We start from the raw sequence: 14,643 nt of genomic DNA, 5'->3' as shown, positions 1-14,643 counted from the left end.
CTTACGAACGTATTCAAACTGCTGTGCATGAGAAAATCTCATAACATTTCTGATAACACAAATATTATGACGTTATGTCCCTAAATCTTATGTTATAAGTGTAACAACCATTTATATTTATGGCTTAAGTACTTCAACAATATTGAGAAAAAATGATAAAGATGAACCAGGAGAAGCTATTCCTTCTTGAGTCACTGACATATTCACTGACATAATTCTTGCAGATAAGCAAAAAAGTACAATTTCGAAAAAGTTTTTGTGACACTTATGGATTGTTTATAATGGTCATATAATCGACATACCTTATATCTTGGGACGAAATAAACTGAAACCTTTTTTGTAAATACATATTTATATCGTAATGTAGGTCTGGAAGCGAAGAATTCAACAATATACAGGGTGTCCCATTTGAAATACCGTTGATTTATAACTTTGTGTGTAAATGCTACACTTTACTGTCGCCTTTTTTAGAAAGACAGTGGCATGTTTACTTTTTATGACCACCCAGGTCAAACGTTTCGATTTGCGCCTAATTTGTGTGTTAGTTTGTTTATGTTGTCATAATGAGGCAGTTATGTTACTCAAATTTTTTGGTTTTAATAAAATTTTTTCTTGCATTACAAACCAACTTCTCGTAATTTTGACTTCTAAACTTCTACATTTTTTGACTGGTAACAAAAAGTAAATTTGTGACGAAAAGCTCATTCAAAACAGACATTGGTTAGTGGCATATTGTTGACACAGTTATAAGTGAATGTTAGTTGAATAACTAGAAAAAGTAGAAAAAATCTTGCATAAAACATGTTTAAAAAATTTACATTAATTTTCTCTGATTCGCTTCCTTCGTTTACAAATTAGGACTATTTTACCTGAGGGTTACATAAATATACAAAGAAATTACTATTATGTTCAAATCTAATCTAGTCAACGATCAACAGAAAAGCACGTGGTTTTTCAACAAAAGTATAATGCATTTTTTCCGCTCAATAACAAAACATCACCTTATGAAATTAAACACTGGCTCATCCATTGGAAATAAAAGTGTTATAATGAAATGCAAACAAGCAATTTAACGTTTAAAGAAAATTTATCGCTGTTTCGTGGAGTTAAAATTAGTAAAATAATAGCTACAAACAATCGTACATCAAGATCACGAAGCGAGAAAGTGGGTGTGAAATATATTGACCATCATCAAGAAGTCAACTATGTTAAATAGTTGTTTTCTAGTGGTTTATTGTTTAACCGACAGTTGTGAAATTCTAGACTGTACTAACTTAATTAGGTAGCTAATAAGATGCAAAAACAATTTAACTACAGACATTATAGTTTTCACCTTTACAAGAATAGTGAGCGCTTATGAATCTGAGTAAAAACCTGAGACCGCTATCACCATAAATTACGGATTAAGTCAAGTAGATGCGGATATATTAGAATCCATTTAAAAGGCACGCTGTTTACTTTGGGCTTTTGGTTTTAATCCTTTTTTGTCTGTCCTGTAGTACTTGAAGTTAATGTGATATTTAATAAGTGATGGTACATAAAGAAGAAAATTTAACCTTTAAGTTAGAGTAAGTGATCAAATTTACCTAGAGCTGTGTGAATTTTCCTTATCAGCAAATTCACCGGCACACTTTTGCTTCTCATGATCAAGTCGAAACCAAAGTTCTCAGTCAATCAGTTCCAAATGCGTCATCGTCACAAATTAAACCAAAAATAACATCACAAAAATGACAGTCACACAAACAAAATAAAAACTATCACAACATCAGCAATGAAACAAATGATCAGTGAACAGTTTCACTGTTTTCAGTAGAAATATCACTTCGTCAAGCCGACCGATGCCGATCGTCGTTCGGCCGAGATCCGTTCGGATCGAGAACTAACTTCAAACTGTTTACATCTCGCATCGCTGGATGCCCTTTCGCGATGTTTAGAACTAGGATGGAGTGGGGGAGGCCCTTTGAAAAGTCAGTTTGTGAGTGGTTGTGACAGGCAAGCGATGCCCTCCCCCCTGCCTTGTCAAGATTAAAGATGGACATTGTGTCACAGTCTAGTTAGTGGCAGGTTGATCTCACTGGGACGTGATGTGTGTCTGTTGTGGTGTGTTGTCGTTGGCAGAGTTTCCTGTTTTCGATTGTAAATTTACTAGGATTAATCGAAGTTGATGATCAAAAGGTCAAAATCGACATGGGAAATCATTTAAACGAGCTCTGTAACATTTTTGCAATTGACGAAGACGATGGTAAACATTTATCTAGCAGTTCTGGAATATTGCTTTTTGGTTGTGGTAATATTCCCGAAAATTAAAAAAGTGTCTTTTCTAAGAAAGATCAAAATGTTATTAATTTTCACCATAAGTGTATTCCCCAGATTAACATACATATTTGATATGGAAAACTATACCATTGCTATAGCAAATAATTGGTAATATTTAAGAAATTTTCTTCAAAAGTAACCATCATTGATAGATTTCACTTATCAGAATCGTAAAAATATACAGGGTTTCACAGAATTACTTGGAATAATTCAACACCCTACACTCCACGTACAAACATATGACAAAAAGTTTATATGAATATAGATCTCATAACGCATTGTAACCAAGGTAGTAAGGTGACCAAATTTGAAATTTAATTAAACTTCTTTAACAAATCTGCAAAAGTAGCTGTTAAAATGGGCAAAACTTATAATTTTAAGCACACAAATTTTGCATAAAAACTGGGAAAAAATGATATAATAAAAAAAATATATATTTTAATTTAAATATAGATTTGTAAAACACAACTGAATACAGAAATCAAGTTAATATCTTAATATCATGTATAAGTATAGGCATAACTCTAAAAATTAAGTTTATTATAATGTGTATCTACAACACAATGCTTTTCCAAGATTTTTTTTTCAAAAAACAATACAAAACATTTATCCATAATGTATTTACTTGCAAATCACTTGTGTGATTTGCCCGACAGTTCAAAGTCGATTTTAAGTACAACTTCAGCTAAGTTGACATTTGAATGTGAGAGATCAGGTACAAAATAATACAGTTTAAACTAAACTTATCTAACCTGTCCTTAAACTCAACATAGCCAATGTTAAGGAAACGGACATAAGCAATCTAGAAAACTTTTCCTAAACCCATTGTAATGGAAGCGATCAAGTTCACTCCTAACCTCTTCACTACCAGGGCCTAAATTCTTGAAACAAGCGAGAAGAAAATGGAATGCATAATTTGGCAGAAACCTGCCATTGTCAACCAGTTCTGTCACATTTTATTAACACTAAACTTCTTTCGGCAATTCTACTCCCTACGTTCAAGAATAGGCTCCAGGTGTATAATAAAAACTTTAAATAATGTGATTTCGTATGACGTACTTAGGCAAAATCATCATTTCACAAACTGTCAAATTACGTCATCGTGACGTCACATTCACTCTGCTCGCTCCCTGGATCGTAAAAACGTATGTGTCCCTAAACAACCCATAGGTCTGTTCGCAGAAAGAATTTCCAACTAGTAATCAGAAAAATAGATACATCCATTGGCCACAACTCAGAAAAGGTCATAGTCACGTGAGCATTCAACCAATAAAACTTGACATTTACTCTTTTTGAGTTGAAAACCAGTCAGGGATTGCCTCTGCGAATAGAACTCATAAAGGCTTTCTATGACGTTTTCTGACGATTATTGCACTTAACTATGGTAACGTTATGGAGCAAAAAAGGTATTAACAAACGGTAATTTGATAATTTTTGAAAAATTTTACGATTACCTACAAACCTAATAAAAATAAGACAACTTAGTGACATTTTGAGAAATAATCCCACTAAATACCTACCGCTCGAGTTTTTAAATTAACCAAATAATTTTCCATTCTAGCATGTTTTCCTTACAAATTTAAATCATGTTTTCCTTTTTTTTAAAGAGCTCGTAAAATTATGGAAAACATGTTAACATTAAATTTGTCAGTAATTTTAAAGCTCTTATAGTTAATAAAATTTCCCAAAAAAAACAACATTTTCGATTGTTTTCAGAATTTCAAAAATTTCTAAAATTCAAAAACATGGTGAAAATTAAAACTTTGTCTAACATAATTGCCGTCACGCGCACTTTATAAAACCGATATAAGTAAAAGTAAAAATAGAAACGACTTTTTTTTAGAAAATGTTCAAAATATTAAAATTTCTAAAAAACTTGCAAATGGTCGAAAGCGACAACTTTATGTAATACAACCTTTGTTCATATTACCACTTTAAAAAATTGGTGTAACTGAATTCCAACAAAAACCTAAATTCACATGGTGAAAAAAACTTTGTATAATATGACTGCTGTCATGCGCACTCTAAACATCCTCTAGAACTGTCATATGGTAAAAATGGTTTTTACACATTACTTACAACATTCGCTCGTGAGTAATAGCTGTCATTACATGCATGTTGAATAATATACCTACTATTTCATAATAATCATACTTCATCACACATCATAGAGATAAGCTTTCCTCTTATTGCCCCTTCCTTCCTTCTTATTAACATAGATGATAGTATATCAGTCGTCTAGAAAAAAACCAAAAGCTGACACGTAACATGTTAATGTCCATTTGGTTAACCTAGGCGAATATATCGCTTAAATTCCTGCAGAACAAAACGAGTGCAGGGCCGTAATTCACGAGCAGTGGCGGCATCAAACCGGGCCCGTTTTGGATTGATTTACCGCAGCGGCCGCAACACGACTGGCTTATGTTAACATTTCACCAGAAGCGTCCGAAACGGACAAAACCCATTTTATTGTGTATGCCTGATTGTGTTAAATGTCACCGTTATTTAGTGTATTTTAATATGCACCCAATATTAACAGCCATTCCGAGAAAGCAAATTTGTGTTTGGAACTGTGCTTGATCAACTTGGATATAGTGAAATATTTTAAATATAATAATATTCACTGTTTGTTAATGTTTCACAAATTTTGAAAACATCTCACCTCTACAAAAAATAATAACTTTCCTGTTCAGTTTATAACAGCATTAACCACTTGTTTGAGAACTTAAGTCACACTAATTGACAAAGATTTTGTTAAGCTCAACAAACATTGACGTTAAGCAATTTAATTCTTGCTTTACTGTCACATAAGAAAAAAAACTAAAAGTCAGTGATACTGAATACCTGCTAAGCAAGCAGAAAAAAAAATGTACACATACATTAACTACATAGCACCTTAACTCTTCTGCTAATATCTCACACAGAACTTCTTGTAGAATAAAACCACAGCAAATGGTAGTTTAAAAAAATCCAATTTCCACTCATTTTCCTAGAAAGTTATTTTTCAAGCAATAAAATTCAACGACGATGAGAAGGGTCCATTTCGAGCAAACCCCACTGTCGGACATTGCAGCCATAATCGTTCTCGTTTTGCGTAATGTTGCGTACACGGGACTGTTCGTCTATCCCACGTGGTCGATTTACAAAAATTGGGACGGACCCGATCACTGTTTTAACTAGATTCGGTTTCTCAAACTGTCTGGGCAGACAAAAATAAATGTCGAGAAATCGGGTCTTAACCCTAAAGTTCGGTTTTATGACCCGCAAACGTCAACGACATAAAAACAGATTTCAGTAGTGATGTTGTGAAAGTTATTACAAAACCTGTTGGTGTAACATTGTGCAGTGAATAAACAATATTCTAATGCTTCCAAAGCTGTCAGTCGCATTATTAGCCGGAATTCTTAGGGCGCCATATAAAATAACATAACATTAATATTTAATGCGTTGGTTTATAAATGAAAATTTATTTGTTTACGACGAATAAATTAAAGTTTCAAAGAATGACTCAGTCACTGACATATTAGCACAAACCGATTTGATATTTATCGGATTGACCAATTTGGAATATTAATAATTTGTAATAAAGTGATTGATATTTCCCATCAACACGGTTTCCTGCTGTCATTTTTTTTTTGCTAAATAACATAGCATAATTAATACTGATTTAACAGGATTAACTAAAACTTTCTTCAGCCAATTTTTGCTAACGATTATGTTAATATTATAGTCTTTTAACCATTAAATTATTCAAAGTAACTTCAAGATCTATGCCCGAAAAGAGTAAGTGGAAATTAGATACCATTATGATTGACTTTACAGAATTACCTTGTTATACTTTTTCTACATATACTACAGCTGTCTACAGCTTTGTAGGTCTTGGTAAATTTGACTCATAAACTTGGATTTCCTCTTTACTCTGATCAATCACATAATTAATCAAACAGTTAATTCATTAAAACTGTATAAAAAAATTGTAAAAGAAAGAAAAATACAGAACTGAGGAAAGAACATCATGAAAAATAAGAGTCTAGATTTTAATAAAAGTTATCAAATATATTATGAATACCACCTTGGTGAAGAGAACCTCATTCTATTTTCAAAATGAGGAAAAAAGGAACCTACAGCGTGTTAAATTTGTTGATTTCTGTTCTATAGTAGATATCGAGATATTTAAACAAAATAGAATATTTCCATTCTAAAATCCTGAAAATAATCCAAATAATAATTTATATACAGGGTAATTCAAATTCGACCCTCACCATTGGGATTTCGGAAACCATAAGAGATACGAAAAAGTTTAAATTGGGGCAAAGTTGTGCAATTTAAAGCTCAACCAAATGCTGTTTTAAAAATTTTGATTTTCCGAGTACTTCCGAAGATATCCGAAAAAAACTGAAAATTTGATTTTTTGTTTTTATTTATTTCTAACCTTATTTGAAGAGATATCCCAAAACTAAAAGCATCTTTTCATTGCCACTTTTTCCTAGCTATTCGATGATGGATTCAAATTTGCCACACGACGTTTCGTTTTCTGTCAGTCATCATCAACTTTCTTTTTTCTTATGGGCGCCATATTGGATTTTTAGCCCACCAAATAGTACGTTTTATTCTGATTTTAGTGATGTATAATAACTTATGATTTGCTTCATAAATAACAAAATAATTCAATAAAAACTATTTTTTCTAATTATGGCATATAAAGTGACACTTTTCAAAACTGATTAGAGTGACAAAACGTTTTACTTTATGTAACTAGTTACATAAAGTATCACTTTATGTAACTAGTTATGAAATGTTCATTTCATCACTCCCTGTTTTTATGCATTTCCGTAGAAACATATGGGCGACATCCATCATAACATGTCGTTGTCACTGTTTATACAAGGTGCTATGAAAGTGAATATTTGTGTTAAATCACTTTAAAAGATGGTTTTTACCGCTTTTTGGTCAAAATTAGAAAAAATTATGTATGCAACACGTTTCGAAAATGTCTTATTGTGTAACTCATTCAACATTCATTCGTTACACAAAATCGATCTTTTCGTAACTGGTTACATAAATAGCTATTTACTTTAGTTATTGGCTTTGAGTTAATGGGCCGTTTTAAAAAATGTCATTATTTGACAGTACTTGTCAAACACGATAATTCGGACAATCATAGTTAAAAATGTATCTAGAAAAGAAATCCCCACAGAAAATGTTATTATTATACAAGCATTGCCGAACTATTTAGGTTAATCAGAAAAAGAGATTTGTTAGCATTATCTCTAACTTAAAAGGCTTATTTATGTTTCCAAGAGAAAGATCATCATTTTAGGAACTTCATTTTTTGCCAAATTTCAATTTTTTATAATGTTAAGTGCAACCATTTTTTATTCATTCATATTTATTCGAGTGAATAAACCGGTTTAAGTCACGTGTCTTATACAGTATTTTATTAAATTTCGACTTTTTATATTAAAAAAAAACTAAAATTACAGTTCTATTAAATTTGCACCGCGCCCCGTAGATGTAACATTGATGTTTGTTTGTTTACATCTGTAAATAGGCGAATGTCATTCAGAGTGATTTAATAGTTATTTATACACCAAGTGACTTAAACCATTTTTTATTCACGAAAAGAACAACTAGGTCCACAAGCGTAGCGAGTGGCCTAAGCTCTTCGAGTGAATAAACCGGTTTAAGTCACGTGTACACCTTTGTGACTAAGTATGTTCAGGCCAATTGCGTGTGACAAGTACTACCAAGTAATCTTCATAAAACGTCTCATTAACTCAAAGCTAACTAAGGTAAAAATCTCTAAAAGCTCTAATGATCGTCCGAATTATCGTGTTTGACAAGTACTGTCAAATAATGACATTTCATAAAACGGCCCATTAACTCAAAGCCAATAACTAAAGTAAAAATAGTTTTTATTGAATTATTTTGTTATTTTTGAAGCAAATCATAAGTTATTATACATCACTAAAATCAGAATAAAACGTACTATTTGGTGGGCTAAAAATCCAATATGGCGCCCATAAGAAAAAAGAAAGTTGATGATGGCTGCCAAAAAACGAAACGTCGTGTGGCAAATCTGAATCCATCATCGAATAGCTGAGAAAAAGTGGCAATGAAAAGATGCTTTTAGTAGTGGAATATCTCTTCAAATAAGATTAGAAATAAATAAAAACAAAAAATCAAATTTTCAGTTTTTTTCGGATATCTTCGGAAGTACTCGGAAAATCGAAATTTTTAAAACTACATTTGGTTGAGCTTTACATTGCGCAACTTTGCCCCAATTTAAACTTTCTCGTATCTCTTATAGTTTCGGAGATCCCAATAGTGAGGGTCGAATTTGAATTACCCTGTATACTTAGACAGAGAAAACAAAAATATTTTATAAGTTACAAATCCTAATACATAAAATATAATTAATGTTAAAATTTTAAGGTTAGGTTGATGTTTTTTTATTTGGTTAGCTTGTAGGTTTTGACGCAATTTTTCAGTAATTGAACGGAAGAAAAAATGGCTCCAAAACACACAACATAAACAAAAAAGAAAAAATTGCTTAAAAAAACTGGGTTATATTTTTGCTAACATTTAACAACAACAATTCCATTCGTTATAATTACTTCTTTTGAGTACTCTAAATTATCCATACATTGATAGGAAAAAGAACAAAGCAAGATAAAAGAGGATCATTAATTTGACAGTTGTCAGGTGACAATGTCTGTTTGGCCAACCCGGTATATACTAAGTGTTAATATTTTTTTTTATGTTTTGACCACCGGATATCATTTAAAAAAAAGTAAAGGTACATTAATCCATTAAAAACCTACTCAAGCAAGTAACAGATGTCATCGACTTTATAGCCCGGATGGAGACAAATAACCCAACCCGTTTCAGGTCGCACAAAATTATTTTTATCGAAGCTTAATGCAGATTTATGTGAGGAATTAAAAATATTAACTCGTTCGATTTATAGTCAACGTCACCCATCAATCATGGGGCCCAATTACGAAAACATGTCAATAACCTCCGGCCTTAATTTTCGACGTGAAGAAGTAGTTAAATATGTAAATGCTTGTACTGGTAACATGTTCCCGGTCCGATAAATCAACATATTGCTTTAAATAGAGTGATTTATACCAATTATCATAAATTTCGTTTAGTATGATAGGCCGTACATGCATAAGTCATAAATTTTGCGTTTATAACGTCGACTGTTCTAGAAAAAAGTACTGCTTATCAACTTATTGCCATTAAATTCAACTACCTACTTACGTATCAATTGTATGGTTGACGAGTTTGTAGTTTCTGAAACAACTCAATTCATTTTTCTTTTGCAATCAAATTAAATGTTAAATGATTTAGAAAAAACTTACGCTTATAGTATACTGGTAAACTTCAGTTGGATGTAAAAAAAGTAAAGTGAATAACGGAGGGCATAAAAAGGGACAGGAAGAATGTAAGAACTACAAAAGGCCATCAAGAGAACACGGTCTCGTGCGAGTTTTAAATTTCAATTAATCAGACTCCCGCCGCCTTGTCAACGCCGCCAACAGAATTAGGTTGCTGGTTTACGATTTAAAATACTTTGCATTAATAACGAGCCTTTCCTGCAAATGGGGACTTGAATGTCACCGTGAAACTTTTTAGGTTTTTTCATCCACCTTTAAAACGACACGTTTTTTGTGAAAAACTTGACTCTTTTGAATAAACATGAATATTTTAGTGTAGAGCACGGCAGAAGAAAGTAAAATAACTTTTAACTACGCAAAGAATAAAGTGATAAGCAGCAACAAAAATGGGACTCTTTTCTTGTCTTTCTAGACAAACTAAGGAATAATCGTCCCCCTGGGACAATATAACGACGAATTTATGAAGATGTTTTAATTAATCATAAGGAAATTCTTCGGCACGATGAGGAAGGGCAGTTGGTTTTCGAATTTATTCAGTACGACGCCTTGTGGACCGTAATTTATTTGAATGGGTCTCTATAAAAAACGATAGTCGTAGTTTTTTACGGTTATGGCAGCGGCTGAGAGAAAAGAGAAATAACTCTTCGTAAATTTGAAGCAATTTAAAATGTAAAGTGTGGGCTGCGGGAGGGTGATTGTCAGATATCTCCGACTGTTACTCGAAGATTTATCACTTACAGAGGGCGATTTGTTTATTACGTTTTTGGTGTTTTGTTTATAGTCGATAGATTTCATGATAACTGCTGTAACCACAATAAATTTGATACAATAGATATTCAAAGCAACCAATTTAATTTGTATGTGTATAACAAAAAAGGCAAGTAATTCTGCTTTATAAAAGCAAAAATTATTTCTAAAGGGAGTTACCAAAGTGCAAAACTTCTTAAGGTATTCAAACATCCAATTTTCTAAATATCAATAAATTCAGTAAATTTTGATTTTTTAATATTACTATTATCGAAGGTATTGAAAAAGTATTCAAAAATATTTGTATTAACTCCAATTTTCCTTGTTTTTTAAAAGACATACATAACCGGTGGTTTTATTTAAGAGTCTCAAAACAAAGTTTCATGTGCCACCTGGTATATGTGTACGATTTACTGAAGAACTAAGACACATGTATTTAGTAACTAGATTCCGTCCTGCATTTCTTGCAGTCCGCTGGGGTATTAAAAATACTATACAGGTACTTTTTCAATGCTATCTATACAAGATAAAGCATTATATGCATCATAGGCATTAGGAAAACTAAACTGCTGGTCAAGTTTGAGTTAAAATATTTTGAAAAATGGATTTTGCCGTGTCGATTAGTAGTAGTAAATAATTCATATAGAAAATATTCCTGTTTGTCAGTTTGCAAAATATCTCTTAGGCTAGTATGTGCATGTGCTATTACATGGTGGTTTATAAAAAGGTTACATTTAAAAAAAAAGAGAGTCTGTTTTTAAACACATCAGCACGACCTTTGACATGTTTCGAAAAAACAAGTTTGGATGTTTTTCATTATCGCATCTACTTTCCAAGAAAATCCATATTCTATGAAGAAGTGATTTTGTTTAGTACTTTCACCAGGAAATTGTTCTAAAATGGGTATTACGTCAGTATTTGTCGATGAATATCTTGGATATGTCGGTGTTATAACAATCAGAACATCATGCCTCAAACATCAAAAATTCTTTATCACCATTTGTAGGTTTTAGGACCTAAGTGTCCTAAATCCCTTTGTATAAGAATTTGGTCACCTCATCTGTTACCAAAATATTTTTCCATAAAATGTGAATTTTTTCAAAAGTAGTTTCCGTAGTTCAGTCTTTTTCAATTGGCCAGCTGATGGACATTATTAACCAACAAGTCAAAATCTATCAGTCGGTCTACTTCCAGTTACAGGACATACAGATAGGAAAATTTCAAAATTATATAGGGTGTCCCTAAAATGTGCGGAAAAAATGCAAAAGTCACAGTATTGACGAAAAACTACAACTGAACAATTGTACTTTTGACAGTCTGAATCTACAACATCAACATAAGTTGGGTTAGATCCTCATATCTAAGCCCCAAGAATTTGTGGCAGCATTTTTTCCAAACATTTTAGGAACCACCTGTACATAGGAATCCCAGGATGCAAAAAGAGAACTATTGCCTTCTAGACAAAGATGAAGCAAAACTTTCTATCTGTGTTCAACAGTTGATCACGTGACCACTTGATCAGAAAGTCTGATTAAGTTAGTTAGTTAGTTTTGGTTATAAGAATTATGATTGGGAAATTTTCTTATAACAAGATATCAAATCATTTAGTCATCCAGTAGATACACCTCAACGTCTCTTATTATTCTCGTTGAAAAAAACTTGATTTTCGACCCCAATCGATGATATAAATTCGATCAATTTTATCGAATCGGGTGTAATGAATACGGAAGTGGATCGGCTCATCCTGGGCCGGAAATTCAACGAGAGACCTTGCGTTAGTACATTTCAACGACGATACGATATCCTGGTGCATCGGTCGTGGCATTGTGCCAGACGAAATGAAACTCTGGCAACCGTTTCGTATTTTTATTATTAGACAATTCGCCCGCTTCTTTATTACGCAAAATTTACATAGACGGAAAGTTGGACCGAACCGGAGGGCACCGTTAAAACACAAAACCGACAAAGTTGCAGGCTCGCTCAAACCGAATGGCACATTCGCGATTTTCGCTCAAGTTGCTCGATGCGAAAAGTTTGATGTTGCTGCATGTATATGGCCTGATGGGCTTTAGCATTATTTAAAATATAGACGAACTCGAGAAGTTTGACTCCCAGTCATTTCGTATAATGTTCTTCTGTTGTCTGCTTTGAATTTAAGATTTTCCATTTATTTAACCTTATCCTAGGCACCCTATTAACAAACTTGCTAGAAGACATAAAAGCCCGCTCAATTCACGGAGAAGAGCCCAGTCGGGCAACTCTTGGAGTGGGTTGATATATAGTTGGCTCGAGACCCTGCGGAACATCACCATAATTCTTGCTCTTTTTCGAAAAATCACCACCAGCCCAGTGACATATTAATGACACCGCGATAAAGAATATGAAAGTCGTCGGCATAAACAAATCTATAAATAATAAAGTTCTGCGAGGCCCACGATCGATCCAAACTTGGGCTGATGGCCGTCTTTCTTCGTTAGTCTGGTCTGAAGGATTTATGAATGGACGTTTCAAAATATTGGCCAAACTTTTTCTGGCAGAAGAGTAAAAGAACAGAACGTTCAAGAAAATAAGGGCATTACTTAAAAGCAAAACACTGGCAAGATAGTAAATCTCACCCCATTCACCCCTGAGAAGTTCCCCGCGTTTCCTGCTGCGCTTGATGGTTCCAGAACAATAAAATTGATAAAATACTTAAGAACATTAGCGTCAACTGGGAAAGAAATGTGACCCTTTGCGCTGGAGGTCTGCATTATTAGCTGTGTCAAGCTGGGGAGTTATGATGTACGACAAACTGCATCGGTATAAATTCACCCCCTTTTAGTGATGCCGCTTTAGGAGCAGAATTCCTTAAAATGGGTTTAGTTTACAATCAATCACATCACTAAGTTCTTTTGCTTGTTTTTAAATTCCCAACTCTCAACAAAATGGAACATTGGCGACCTTTTAGCGCGTCCCACTTCTGATTCAGATTTAAACCCATTCGTCAGCGTGTTGTCGACATAAATCTGTCATTAGCTAACAAGTACATCGTGCACCTTGTCACTTGACGGTGCAAAATATCTCCTCTTCTTTTGCCAGGTTGCCACGTTTTAGATGAGAGATATGAGTTAATAAGGTTTTTTTGTATTCATGAAATCACTTGGTATGCTCCAATCGTGCAGTTAGAGTTGAATGACTGTATGATTTAAATAGAATAAAAACATTGATTTCTTATAATTCAGTTAAAATGTGATATTATTAAACTTTAAGCAAAAGTAACTGAAAAATCGCAATACTGTGGTAAAACTAAAGTTATCAACAAAAAATGGATCATTTAAATTTGAACAATTTGTTTAAGCTGTCATATTTATTGTAAAATAAAATAAATTAAATAATAAAATGAATTTATAGCCGCAAAAAATTACACTGTTGTCAAAATGTTAGAAAATTAAAAATAATAAATAAATTAAAAAAAAATAAAATAAAAATGTCTCTATACCATAGGCCTCTAGAATCTCATCTGGAATCGTTTTAAAACTGCCAGAAGCCTTTAGAACTGTTTAAACTGTTACATACTCTTTTACCTTTAGAATTTTGACAGAGTTTTAGGAGATTAGAGCCTTCTAAATACTCGTACATTTCTGGAAAACGTACTATAAATGCCATTTGTCTCTAGAATCACTTTAGATAGACCACAGAGATCTCACACGAAACTTTTACACCAGAGAGCTCCAAAAACTTTCAATTCTGTTAATGCCCCGAAAATCGTTTTGACTATGCTAGAGTTTTCTGAGTCCTTGTAAACCTCTTTCATAAATGTCAGAAGCTTCTAAAGTCACGGTAAACGTACCATTCAAAGCTCTTTTAATATTGTAAGGTTCTGCCAGAATACTTTGGAATTGTCAGAGACCTGTAAAAACTCATACCAACAATATGCAGCTATATGTATACAGCTAGTAACAACGCTCCGCGCTACCAACAAAACATGATTTCCATGAAACTAATAAACTTATTTGTTGACCATGTTAAGTTGGTCACAGACGACCTGTCATTGTCACGTCTATGGTCAAAATCAAGAAAAAAAATGTTTTCTGAACTGATATTGTCAGTGTGGTGTTTAAATGAAATTCAGTTAAATTTTAATTAAAAATACAGACTATAAGGGTGTTTTGACAGTTATCACATGACATAAACA

At 33.0% G+C, this 14,643-nt stretch overlaps 1 protein-coding gene across 5 annotated transcripts in view; it reads right to left on the bottom strand.

The window, feature by feature from the left end:
- The window catches only part of tio (zinc finger domain-containing protein tiptop), a 102,984-nt gene that overhangs the window by 33,401 nt on the left and 54,940 nt on the right, over positions 1-14,643 (bottom strand). For 2 of the 5 annotated variants that reach the window (XM_081978962.1, XM_081978964.1), the window contains exon 1: positions 1,587-1,904. The exons of the other annotated variants lie outside the window; for them this stretch is intronic. In XM_081978962.1, coding sequence (XP_081835088.1) covers positions 1,587-1,644 — 58 coding nt within the window. In that variant the 5' untranslated portion in view covers positions 1,645-1,904. Of the gene's footprint in view, positions 1-1,586; positions 1,905-14,643 lie in introns of those variants that run through there. 5 annotated transcript variants of the gene reach the window in all.

This window comes from Ips typographus, linkage group LG4 (genome assembly GCF_016097725.1).
Source record: "Ips typographus isolate SLU linkage group LG4, UJ_Ityp_2.0, whole genome shotgun sequence".
NCBI lineage: Eukaryota > Metazoa > Arthropoda > Insecta > Coleoptera > Curculionidae > Ips > Ips typographus.
Note: the sequence above shows the minus strand (reverse complement) of the source record. Positions and strands in the feature narration are given on the sequence as shown.